The sequence below is a fragment of the Psittacula echo genome (genome assembly GCF_963264785.1).
Source record: "Psittacula echo genome assembly, chromosome: 6".
In the NCBI taxonomy this organism is placed as follows: Eukaryota; Metazoa; Chordata; class Aves; order Psittaciformes; family Psittacidae; genus Psittacula; species Psittacula echo.
In genome coordinates, this window is record NC_137743.1 from 6,394,410 (window position 1) to 6,407,726 (window position 13,317).

Sequence of the window (13,317 nt, forward strand, 5' to 3'; positions counted from 1 at the left end):
AGCAGGAATGGCTATAGTGTATACTTTGGTAACAGTTGACTATCTGCTGAGCAACACAGCATTCCATCAAGTTTTATCCTTTACATCCCTCTCCAGCACTCAGGAACAATCCCAATACCTTGAACTACGTTTGCCTACCAGCTCTGTGCCGACTCCGGCGTGAAATAAGTGCCACCAGAAATGTTGGATGAACATCATCTACACAAGTTGATTCCTGAGGAGGAGTTTCAGGACTGCTCTTATCATCATCAGAAGATTCACTATAGTTTACTACAAGTTCTTCAATTTGCACAAATCCTTGTATGATGGGTATAATCCAGAAGTCCACTTCAGCATTCTAAAGGTTACAAAAAAACATTTACATTCCTGTTGGTTCTACATTACCTACAATAATTCTGCCATTTCACATGTTCATAAACAGTTACTTTGCATGTTTTTCATGTTTTAAGAAATTTTTACCATATCCTTCTCTTATTTCTGTAAGCATTTTTCTTCCATTAGTCATAAGGGTTTTAAGTCAGGAGGAAGAAAGAGAAAGCAACTTAAGAGACTTTTCTGTGGAGATGAAGCAAGCTGAAACAAGGAAAGTCAAAAAGACCTCCTGTACTCCCAGCTATCTAGGGATAGATGAAACCCCTACAATACTCAAAAGCTTCTTTTCCTGTTTCCACAGAGGAAGTTTTCAATACAATGGCACATCTGATGTTTAAGAACGTTAAAAGCTTAAGCAGTAACTTCTCATGTCAAAGATAAGGATAGGCAGCTCACATACAGCAGGAAATATAGGTAAGTTCTTACCTAGTTTTTGCTTTAAGGTAGTTTTACAACCTCTGTGTGGACGTACAATATATTACATTTTTACAGGTAGATTAAAAAAGTGTAATGTTGTTACCCTGATTTCAGCAAAACATACTAGCAAAAGCTTTACATGGGCAAACCTAGTACCAAACCACCTGGTTCAGGGCTCTGCATATTAGTGCTTTGTCACCCTAAAACCTCAATTTCTCAAGCAGAATCAAGACCTGAATTCCCTTCTAGTTCAAGGTTATCCCTTTATACCTTATAGCATGAAAAACACAACTAGTTAAACTCCTTCATTATACATAACTTCTCACAAAGCATCTAGGTTTACCCTTTTCTGTCTACGTAATCATTAAGAGTATATGAAATTATTAACAAAAGATACAGGGCATAAGCTAAAATGCCTTCTAATCTAAAATAATCTAAGATTTGGCCTAAAGTGGCAAATCGTAGTTATTAACTCAGTCCTTTATCTACAAAGTTAATTTAAAATGAAGTGAGATCATATATTGGTCTCACTTCATCAGTGAAGTGAGTGAGTGAGTGAGAAGAGTGGTTGTTCTGTTTCTTCATGTGCTCATTAACCAGGAAAATGCTTTATCGACTCTGAATAACTGTTCAGAATAACTTGTTCTATGCTATTGTTACATCAATCGGCTGCTCTGTTCAAGGAGGGAAAAAAGTAGTCTCCACTTAGGAAGACAAAAATCTTAGCTCAAGAAAACTTTAGAATTTAGAGTTTCTTTTCTGGCTCCTCCTTACCAAGTTCAGCTCTGTCCAGGGATAATCCATTTCACAGAAAAATACATCTTAAGTATTCAGAAATCAGCACAGTCGTACCACACATAGACTGTTCCAGGTTGGAAAAGACCTTTAAGATCATCAAATCCAACCATTACCCCAGGACTGCCAACACCTGCATTGCTTTATAGTACTAAAATGTTTAATTCAGCTCATGTTCATTCATTAGCAACTAAAGGGCTGCTGGAAGGCTGGCTGGGGGAAGAACGTAATGCCAGCTACTCAGCTTCATAAGGCACAGTCCTGACCCTGACCCATCTGCCAAGCAGGTTTGTAAGTAAACTTCCGAGAAGCCTTAAGTAAACATTTCAGCTAAAAGTAAAGGTTCTCATCATACACGTGCTATTGTTCAGAATAAGACTCACATCAATGGTGATGAGATCTTCGATCATGTGCTTGTTCCAAAAGAATCTGTCATCAACCTGTTTAAAACAAAAACAGCAGATTTTCCAATATTTTCAGTGAAGTTTGGCAATATCTTTGGTAAAGACACCACTGTTACTCACTACAACTGTACATACAAATCTAGTGTTCACTACATTTGAACATAACAGCTCAGTTCAAGACATGCTGCTGGAGGCTTTTGTTTCATTTCCTTGCACTAAAGTGGGTTCACACAGGGCAAGATCTTCAGTTGCAGTAAACTATACCTGCAGAGAATGTGACCAGTCAAGTTTGGACCACATACATTATTGAACACCACATCCCCCAAAAGAAGGGGAACAACCAAAACAAGAAGGCACCCACACACCAAACCCACACCATAACTTACTTTTCGCCACAGTGGTAAGTTGATTTTCTCACACATACTCTGCCTCTGCACAGAATTTGTTAGGTCATAGGTGAGGCTGTAGTAAAAGGAGTCTGAATCCATGAACATTTTGAATAATTCCTCCAATAATCTCTTCTCCAGCTTTTCTTTCTCTTTGCTTTCTTTAATCTGAAAGAAAAGCAATGGCTTTCTTTTATCTTTTGCTTTGAAAAAGACTTCAGCCATATTGCTAAATGCCATTTCTAGCCTTCTAGGTCAAACATTTTCCCACTGAGGAGCAGGATCTTAAGATTCCCAGCAGAGAGAAACACAAGGGACGGCATCCTCAGAAATATCACGCTATTACTTTCAGCAGTAAAGGCATTCAAAGCACTCAAACTTCTGGAGCTTACATTCAAGTAGTAGGTTTCAATCTCTAGAGTTTAAGAAATATTGCATCTACTTGTTCTAATTTTAATAAATATTATTTGGACTTTCTAATCCAAACCATTATTGTGTTAAAAGCTTTTTGGTAAGACTGAATGGTGTTCTCTGAGGAACTGTGCACCAAATTTTGGCTCTAATTCTACACTATATGAGATGCTTATCCAGAGTGATTTTTATTGGATTAGAATCCCACTAGAACCTAATCCTGGTAAAACTTAAAAGTGCCTAAAAAGGCACTTTATTAGTAATTCTATCCAAATCCTAAAATTACAAAATGAAAGATCATAAAGAGCCACAGTTAAAGTATCAAAAATTATATGAAACTTCAAGACAGAGTAGCTGCACATCCTGCAGTTTTTCACTACTTCTCTTCTTAGGTCTTAGTGCTCCATTTGATCATCCACCACAATCTCTGAGCTATCAACTAAAACTTTGGGAAAGAAACAAGGAAGCAGTAGGAAGCTTTACCTTCTTTTTGTTTGGAGCAGACACATTTGATTTAATTTGAGTAAGAGTCTTCAGCAGAAACTTTGTGTCATCTGGGGACTGCGTAATCTTCTCCGGCTTGTTTATCCCAAAATGGTGCTTTTTACAAAGCTAAATAATGATATTGAATTAAAGATAGTACTTACATGCTCTTTAAAAAGTTCCAGGAAATTTTCATTAAAGTCTATAAAATAAGACTATAATATCCACAATCCTAGGGCAGACACTTGGAAATACAGGGGGAACATTCAGATTTTCATCTCCAGTGTAATCAATAACACGGTATTTAAAAAGCACAGAGTGCTTAATATGCCTGCATATATCAAGTGGTAAGAGGCATTTGTTTAACTATTATACCTCACATTCAGATTTCATTTTTCATTTCAAATTTTCAGCGTGACCAGCAGGTTGAAGGAGGTGATCCTGCCCCTCTACTCTGCTCTCGTGAGACCTCACTTGGAGCATTGTGTGCAGTTCTGGTGTCCTCAACATAAAAAGGACATGGAACTGTTGGAACAAGTTCAGAGGAGGCCACGAGGATGATCAGGGGCTGGAGCACCTCCTGTATGAAGACAGGCTGAGAAAGTTGGGGCTGTTCAGCCTGGAGAAGAGAAGGCTGCGTGGAGACCTCATAGCAGCCTTCCAGTATCTGAAGGGGGCCTACAAGGATGCTGGGGATGGACTCTTCATCAGGGACTGTAGTGACAGGACAAGGGGTAATGGGTTCAAACTGAAACAGGGGAAGTTTAGATTGGATCTAAGGAAGAAATTCTTTACTGAGAGGGTGGTGAGGCACTGGAATGGGTTGCCCAGGGAAGCTGTGAATGCTGCATCCCTGGTGGTGTTCAAGGCCAGGTTGGATGAGGCCTTGGGTGGCATGGTTTAGTGTGAGGTGTCCCTGCCCATGGCAGGGGGGTTGGAACTGGATGATCTTAAGGTCCTTTCCAACCCTAACTATTCTATGATTCTGTGATTCACTGAAGCAGAAAGGGAGAAGTCAGAGTTCATAGAAGACAGTCATACCTCTAATTCCAGATCCTGAGGTTCTGTTTCAGAAAGTGGAATCACTGCGATCTTTGTTATTTTGCAAACCTCATGGTCTCCTGGAAGTTTCCCAATCAGTGCTTTCTGGCGAATTAAAAGTAGCCACCATGGTAAATCTGGGAAAAAAGATTAGTAAATGCTTTGATTTGCCAGGAACCATTTAACTAGAAAACTGCAGTGAATGATGATCGACTATTGCTGTGTTGTTATGCACTGTAATAAAAATAAGCTAAAAATACTTATTCAGTCTCTAATATAATAAGGAGATAAACTATTTCATAGACTTACTCACTGGAGGTAAAGTTAGCACTGCATCTATAGGAGTTAGGCAATCTGTAGGATGATGCATACTCCTACCAATACCACTAATGGCAGTACAGTTTGAAAAGAATAGCTAGAACTCAACAGCTAAGACTTCCCCTTTGTACCTTTTGTTGCGTATAAAACAGCAAACAAGACAGACACAGGTAACATCTGATTACAAGATTCATGACTTAGAAAGTATGGTGAGCAAGCATGGACTATATGATAAAGCAGCTGATGTTATGTTTAAAGCTTCACAACATCATTCCTGACGTATACACATCTAAGTGGTAGACTTTTCAAAGGTATAAAACATGACACAATCTACTGTCATAAGTGTGAAAGCATATTCAAATCCGTCATGGCAGGCTTCTAATGTCTGTATATGATCTTAAGGCCCATTCCAACCCTGACTATTCTATGACTCTATGATTAATAAAGATATTGCTAACAGGTATTGGCACCTACATGTGCAATCTAAAACATCTGCAATTCTAGCTTTGACACTTTAAAGAAACAGGGGAACAGAACAATTGGCATTCCCACTCATTGCTGAACAGTGCCTGGACATGAGCTTCCTAGATTTTAATCCCTTGGTTAGATAACTTGTTTGAAGCCACAGGACACCCAGAATTGTTCTCTTTTCCAGAATTTCCAGTGTAGTCTCAAAAGATAATTAAAGCTCTATCAAAGTTGTGAACATCTTTACAATAACTACAGTTAAATAACCTTGAACACTTCAACCCAAATTTGACAAGATATACATAAGCAGCAGTTTCTTCTACCTAAAGAAAACAAACAATCATTGTAAACAGACTATACAGTGCATTATGACATTCCACTCCTTTCTCCGATTCTATATTAATATTTTTAGAAAAGGGATGTGCTTATGTTGGGTACTAAGAAACCTTTAAAAATTACAGATCCTCATAACTACAAATGCACTGTGATAAGCAGAGCCTGCTCCCCATAAAGGGAGAAGGGGAATGAAGACATACATATTTAGTGTATGTGTTCTTCTACAGGGAGTCCTGCACTGCTTCCTGAACACAGCATCAGGGTCTTTATCTCTCTAGGATCACAGAGGTCGGAAGGGATCTTAGGATCTCACCTTGCTCAGTCAGGGTCAGCTCTCACATTGGACCAGGTTACTCAAAGCTGTGACGTGAGCCTAGTCTCCTAAACACTGGTCAAAGGATAACAAACAAGGGCAAGAGACTTACAGCAAATGTCAGCAAGACAGGTATCCTCACTGACAGCAGATGCTGGAACAGCTTTTATATAGAGGTACAAGCAACAGGATCTGACAAACACCTACCTTTGCCTCCACCATTCCAGCTAGCAACTATGAGGATAAGGGGAAAACAAGAAAAAGGAAGCTGAGGACCACCTCTTAAAAAGAGGAAATTGAAAAGCTACCAAATCAACCAGCAACAAATGAAGATGACTACTGCTTCCTCAAAAATGAAGGTCTACCATATTGCTTTCCAATAGGCAAAATCAATACAGTCTCTGGAAACCCATGGCAATCCAAGCTTAACAGAAGGGTAGTACAACAGGGCATTCAGACAGCTATTCCTAGTCCTATCATCTCATCTGTTCCCATCTACAAAAGGTTAGCTATGCTACTTACTCCTTACGAGGAGATCACCAGTGTATGTCAACAAACAGATACACTCTTCAGACAGGATACCAACCAGAGCTTCAGTTAAATAATCAATATGATTCCATTGGAAAACAAAAGTATAATGTGAAGGCATTTTAAGCAAATTCACTTCAGTGAAAACTGGCAAAGAAAAAGCCTCATATTACCTCATATTAACAAACCCTGGTAGCAGTAAACAAGAACATAAGAGCTTAATACAGCCAAGTGAGTTCTGGAGCCTTTTGTTTTTAAAAGTGAACTCAAAGTCATCTTGGTGTACACTTCAGAACTTTATTTGTATTATAGCCAGAGCCACAGAACACTGAAAACAGGAATTCCCCTACGGATCAAAAGAGAACAGTCAGGAAGTAATTATGCAGATAAAGTATGCCCTAAAGTGAAAGCTTCAACAATAGTCATAGAAGCAGCATATTATAATTGCCAGCAATATCTAAATAACTGAATCCCTAAATAGAGTGTGTTCTTCTGCAGTTAAAAAAAACCACATTCATTCCATAGAATAGCTCTGAAACCCAAAAAAATATTAGTTATTGTGTACTCAGTGTGGGAGGTATCGGGTGTACAGAACACTACAGCTATGTCATTCCAGAAAAGTGCACACTTTAAATCATCTCTTAACACCTGATGTTCTTTTTTAGTGTTTTATGAACTATGGCAGAAGAGATGACAATGAATGATTTCAAGTACTGTATCTAAAGGAAGTTATTCCCTCCCATTCCTCACTAAAACAGAAACCTAACTCCTCTTCTGCTTCAACACTGTCAGCACACCACTGCTGCTTTCCTCTAACACTTCCTAAACAATTTAGTATTTAGCTTCTCTAAATGCTATGGCAGTAGCTTTTCTTAAACTGTGCTGAAGTTGACTATAAATGCTGCTTTTTGCAAGTATTTTGATTTTAGCCAAGAAATTTCATGTTACATTTTCCTATTTTTTGTTACTTGAGTAACTTAGAAATCAGTTGCATGCAAAAAGAATGTTTTAAGTTATTGACTGGATGAAGTTTGAAATGGAGCAGTTACATCTTACTGAAGATATTTCAGATGCTGAACCACCACCCTTTGTTCCTATCAAGATTTAGAGGCATACTAACAAAAAAAGCTTTCCTTTCCTAGGGATAGGGAAGGAGGAATTCCACTTCCCTTCTCTTTTCTGAGTCTACAGAACCTTGCCAGCAGCATTTCATCTGGGTCTTAATTAACCAGCACTGGAAGAGCACACCAAATTGATACAAGTACAGGCATTAAACTGCACAGGAGAGTGCTTTGACCAAGAAACAAAAACAGTGGTGGCAATGAATGAATTAAGTGGAAGTTGCTGGAACTGGCTAAGAAATCCAGCTTCGGTTATAGTTAGATCTACAGTATTAACTCTGGGCATATGCCAGCACTACAGTGTTTGGTCAACCTGTTAAGTAGTCTCTGACCAAAAGAGATTCAATTTCAGCCTACCATAACCATTTTAGTGGATTAAAGTATCTACTTCTCATTCTAATAAAAAAAATAATAAAAACACCTCTTTAGTTCTTTATTGGGATTTTGATGAAAAGAAGTTGAGTGGCTACATTTGTATTTGTATGTATTCACATTAACTAAACTACAAAACAATATTAATATTCTATAAAGGAGACACTGTTTATGTGCTTGCTTCTGCATGGGAAGATCACGCAGAGACAATCTTGACTGTGCATCTGTACCAAGAATGCAATGTTCTGTTTCAGTAACATATCTCCACAACATTCTAAAATCCTTTTCTTTCTATTCGCATTTTTACCCCACGTTTTCTTATAAGTCATCTTGGGGTGAGCCAGAAAAAAGTAAGAGATCATATACTTGCATTGTGACATTCAATTAAAGTTTTGTTATTTAGCTTCCCCCCCTTTTTCCCCCAAAGCATCTTAACGTTTAAGATAATTCAGTATTGAGGAAGAACCAGATGATACATTAAGGAGGTTTTCACCTCCAGTGTGGGTGTACACTTATGTCCAGAGGTACAACTGACCTTCTCAAAGCAAAAGTTCTTTAAAGAATTCAAAAATAAGCCATGTAATATTGGCTGGCCGGCTTCTATAAGACTGCTTCTCTGCCACAGAAGCTTTCCTATAAATTCTTCTGTACTAGGCCAGCAATACAACCAGCAAGATTAGAAGTAAATTAAATCCCATCCCTAGTTACAGCATTTTGGCAAGGGTAATTCAATGTAAAATTAAGGAGAGCCTATCGACTAGGGGACATTTCAGGGTCATTTTAGGGCTGCTCCAGCATTGTGCCATTAAGCAAATCTTTCAGGAACATAAAAGGATCTATCTATGCCCAAGACATTAAAGTGCACATAGGCTTAGTGACAGCTTTATAGTGTACTGGTAGAAACTTCAACACTTAAAAAGGTATTGAAAGTTTCTAACATTAGTCAGTGTGTGCTAAGCATTTTAAGACATCAGTGCTTCTTTCCAACAATAGCTAATAACAAGTTTCTGAGCAGGGCAAGCCCATACACGACTCTAGTTAGCCAAAAGAGCTTAACTTTTCTGATCCTTACAATCTGGGGGCAGGAGAGAAAAAAATCAGAGCAACAGTTCTGTCTCAGATCATCTCTGGAAGGAAAAAAGCATTTCACCCAGCTTCTGCAGCACAGTTCTCTTACCAGGTCCAGAGATAATGGTCCAGCAATGTTAAATATTTATACATCTTCTGCTGATAAAGTTTCCAGCAGACAAAGATTGATAGAAGAATAAGTAATGAAGACAGGTTACTGTTACAGTGTGCCAGATGATTCAGCTAGAGGTTTACATGAAACTACACTTGAATCTGATCAAGTGAAAGTTCATCAGAAACAACAGGTTTCAAGAGACCTTCGATAAACAACTCAGCTCTCTTGTTTTGACTGCAGCCCACTGAAGGACATACATCAACTGTTAGCAAATTAAAGGGAGCAGTAGTTCTCAAAAGAGTAAGCATAAATAGCTGGAGACTGTTCCTTCAGACATTTCATGGTAGAAAATAGAAGTTCACAAGACAGTTGCATTCCTAAATATCAGAATATCTACAACAAGGACAGTCTATGACCAGTTTGTGATCACATCACCCGAACAAAGCAGAGAGAAAGCAAAATGCTTCCACCGGCCTAAGCAACAACCAAATGATGAGCAACATTGATTCAGCAGCTCTATAGGACATGTGGAAAGACAACCAAGTTTACTACCTGATAATCTTCATTTACCTGACAACAGCAAGCTGGCACCTGCTGAAGTATCACATACTGAGGAAAGTTTTAACTCAAGCTTTCGTAAGCAGAGGAAGTGTCTCACAGTAAGCACACATGCAAGGATATCTGGTTGCCATAACATACTCGACCTTCCAGAAAGGATTTGATAAGGTCTTCCTCTTCAAAGGCTTTTATACTGAACTCCCTAGGGAGAGGCGGGGGAAGGCCACTGTGTACCCAAGTGCTTGGGTTTTTGAAAAAAGGCTAAAAACCACGCTAAAACCAATCATTGAGTATTTTCCCACAGCAGAAATAAGTCATTGCTGGAGTTTAGCCATCATTCATCATGAACAGCACATGCTGAACAGTACATATAACCTGGATGGGGAGAAGAGAAAGTGAGATGGCAGAGTCTGAGCCACTTCATATCATCAGATCTGAAAAAGGATGGCTGAATAGGTCTGCAGAATGAGCACAGACAAAAATAGCTGGTGAAATTCAAAGAAGATGAAGTGATACAGCTGAAAGAGGACATGATTCTAAACTTTATGGAGAGATGGGTTCTCAACTAATACTCTCAGAAATGAGACAGTAACTATGCAGCCAAGCATTTCCCAGAACTAGATCTGTCACAAGCTCATGCAGTGGTGTACCAGTCCCTGTTTTCTTTCCTACCCTAATGCTAATATGCCACTACCATCTTGACTAATCTGTTTCTATTCAACAGATGAAACATCTGATCCATTTCAGCACTTAATCCATCCTGCTAGCCTGGAACACACTTGAAACTTTACCTGTATTGATCATATTGCCAGGCACTACTTTAAATGCAGGGTTTAAGCACTCACAAAAAGAACAAGCACACAGTAAGTCAAGCAGAGTTTATGGGCGACTTTCCTCCCTGTCAGTAAAGAGATATCCAGAGCTCTACTGGCAAAAGAATCTTTCTAGACAAAGCTGGCATATATCAAAATAAATATTTTCTATGGCTACAGGACTTTGCAGCTGACTAAAGCTAAAGGAGCACTGACCTTATTTCACATGAAAAAGTTACTTGAATCAGTTAACATTAAATCACAATACATTCTACTTCCCTTTCACTTCATAGCTATACCTTACATCTACCTGCAAATAAATTTAAGTGTTCCTTTTACTTTCAAATAGCCACCTACCAAGCTAGTAATTGTTCTTGCGGTTTCCATACAGCATTGAGAATTCAAGATTTATAGCTCTGTGAAAACTTCCATCATTAGTTTTTGCACTGTACCACAGTAAAACAACAAAAATCCACTTGAAAGGATTATTCAAAAAGGTGCAAGAGTTTTACACCTCTCACATGCCTCAAACACAAATTTCTGCTCTGTGAATGCAGCTCTCCATTTTTACAAGGCAGTGACAAACCAAAATACACACACTGGAAAGTAGAGGGGATTTGCATTTCCAGCTACTATATATTCACTTTGACATGGTTGGGGAATACCCCTCCATTGCAAAGACCACTACATAACCGCATTTGAGCTACACAGTGTTATCTGTAGTATCACTGACCTCAAAACAAAGCACATTAGCAGTGTAAGAAAAACAAGCAATAAAAACCCAGCATGAACCACCTACCTGTATGGAGTTGAACTTTACCAATGACTCCCTCTACCAGGCCCAGGCAAATGGGATTCCAAGCCAGAAGAAGATCAGTGGCTGCAAAAAAGAACAAAGCACCTGGTTTCTTAAAGTAAACTCAACAGGGCAGATAACCCAGTGATGGGCATTCTCTCTACTTTACCTAACTTTAGAGGGTAGAAAAATACCAGTATTCTTGCAATAAGATACACCTGCTGTTCAATTGTAGCTTATTAACAAGTAACTATGACCAAATGACTAAGATCCTAACTAATTTAAAGCCCTACCCCAGATGTTTCAGCAAAAATATGCATGATTGTACTGGCTATAGGAATTCAGTTTAATGGAGGCTCAATTCTTCTAATAACCATTAGAATTTGTAGCTTAACTGAAATTTTACATGGCTATAGTGAAATTGAATACAGGTCATTAAGCTGGTAATGTAGCTTCAAAAACCTAGCAGCTGTTAACCTTCAGCCCCAGCTCTCTCCCATACCTATCCCATTACTATTAGTTTCACATTGTCTTTCTATATACATGCGTACACACACACACTTCCTCTTCTGTTAAAACACTCTCAACAACTACATGGAATACCAAAGTACACAAAGTTGAGTTTTAGGTTTCTAGTTCTCCTACTGTAAAGAAATTACAGTGAACCACATAAGAAGGAGAAGAGAAAGCAGGAAGGCAACACTATCAACTGTCTAACCTGTGAAGCCTACTCCTCTTAACATGCACTCAAGCCATCATTTGATTCAAGTCAGTAAGGTAGTATAAACATGAAGAGTAAGCATCCTGTGGTCTCACAGACACACGCTGTTGATACTCAGCAAGAGTTTCTAACAGTGTAGTAGGACCTGCTCAAGACTATGAGAAAGAACAGATTTTATATAGCAAACCTTTTAAGTCAAAACAAATCCTCAGAAACAACATCTGCATAGTTGAGAACAAACTCACAAAGGCAAAGGAGAAGAGAGGGGGTTTCTATACCAAGAAGGACAAGCAGCTTATTATCTACCAAAACTACTTGTTCCTAGGTGGAAGAGTTTCTCCAGTTTTAACATCCAGGCAAATTAAACATCTTAGCTCCCAGTGTAAGTAGGTGAACATTTGAAAGAACAAACTAACACGGTATCTTCAGACACAGAAGGGTACAAAACATCACCTGCACATACTTTATTTACAAGACCTCAGCTTCTTCTTGGAAGTCTAAGATCCATAAGTGACAACTGATAGTCTGACCATTTTTATGTACTTGCTCTCAAACACTGTATCCTCCTTGAAACATTTGTAATTAAGACTTTGGTATTCCCGGAACATACATTTAGCTTTCAGCGTTTAACATTTAAACCAGACTCAGCTAATTTCACCACTAAATACAAGCAATTACACAAGATACAGTAGAAATCGTTGAAGATCCAAACTGAACTGCTTTAAATGGGATATATCACATGTGTTTGTATATAGACAGGAAAGAACTAAGAGCACAAGAGCAGAATTCAAAGCAATGTTTTCAGGAGTCAGTACAGAGCTACAATTCATGTGTGTAATCATGTTGTACCATTTAATGGACCGTATCTGCAGAGAAACTCCTGGTTCTTCTCATTTCACTGTGAGAATGCTACAGACAGTTAACTGGTTTGTAAAGAACCCACTATGAATCATGCCATAACGAAATTAAGTTCTTAAGGAGACTAACACAGATAGATGAGCACCAGGAAACAAGTGTCTATGACAGTGGGAAGAGTTTAACTTACCCTCAAACCTTGCTGAAGTACCCAAACTCATTTTGTATCAGTATGACAGAGACTTGTGCTCATACAAAACAAGTTTAGGACAGCCTGAGCTCAGAGTTTCAGTCCGGCTAACATGCTGAGTGGGAAATCTGCACTATCAAACTTACAGGGAAGAAGGACAAAGGCAGCCTTCCTCAGGCAAATCTTCCACCTCCTTTCCCAGTTCATCCACACAATCTGAGAGTCTTGTGTTCATCCCTGGTTCTAAAGCTGTACTATCTCAGACTTCATCTGCTTTTTGCCATCTTTGCAATTGATTTCTACATTCATATTCCATTGTGAGAGCTAGAAACCAGCTAGATATATCAAGCAACCAAAACCAGCTAAGCACAGGAGGAATTTAAAAAACCAAACCACCGAAGGTTCACCATTGCTACTACAAACCCAGCAATCTAGAA

At 38.7% G+C, this 13,317-nt stretch overlaps 1 protein-coding gene across 1 annotated transcript in view; it reads right to left on the bottom strand.

The window, feature by feature from the left end:
• Nucleotides 1–13,317, bottom strand: part of INPP5F (inositol polyphosphate-5-phosphatase F) — a gene marked incomplete at its 5' end in the record, with an annotated part of 43,605 nt that overhangs the window by 18,167 nt on the left and 12,121 nt on the right. The window contains 6 exons of the mRNA XM_080621070.1: nucleotides 139–337; nucleotides 1,968–2,024; nucleotides 2,375–2,542; nucleotides 3,269–3,397; nucleotides 4,310–4,446; nucleotides 11,118–11,198. Of these exons, the coding sequence (XP_080477196.1) occupies nucleotides 139–337; nucleotides 1,968–2,024; nucleotides 2,375–2,542; nucleotides 3,269–3,397; nucleotides 4,310–4,446; nucleotides 11,118–11,198 (771 nt within the window). The remainder of the gene's footprint in view (nucleotides 1–138; nucleotides 338–1,967; nucleotides 2,025–2,374; nucleotides 2,543–3,268; nucleotides 3,398–4,309; nucleotides 4,447–11,117; nucleotides 11,199–13,317) is intronic.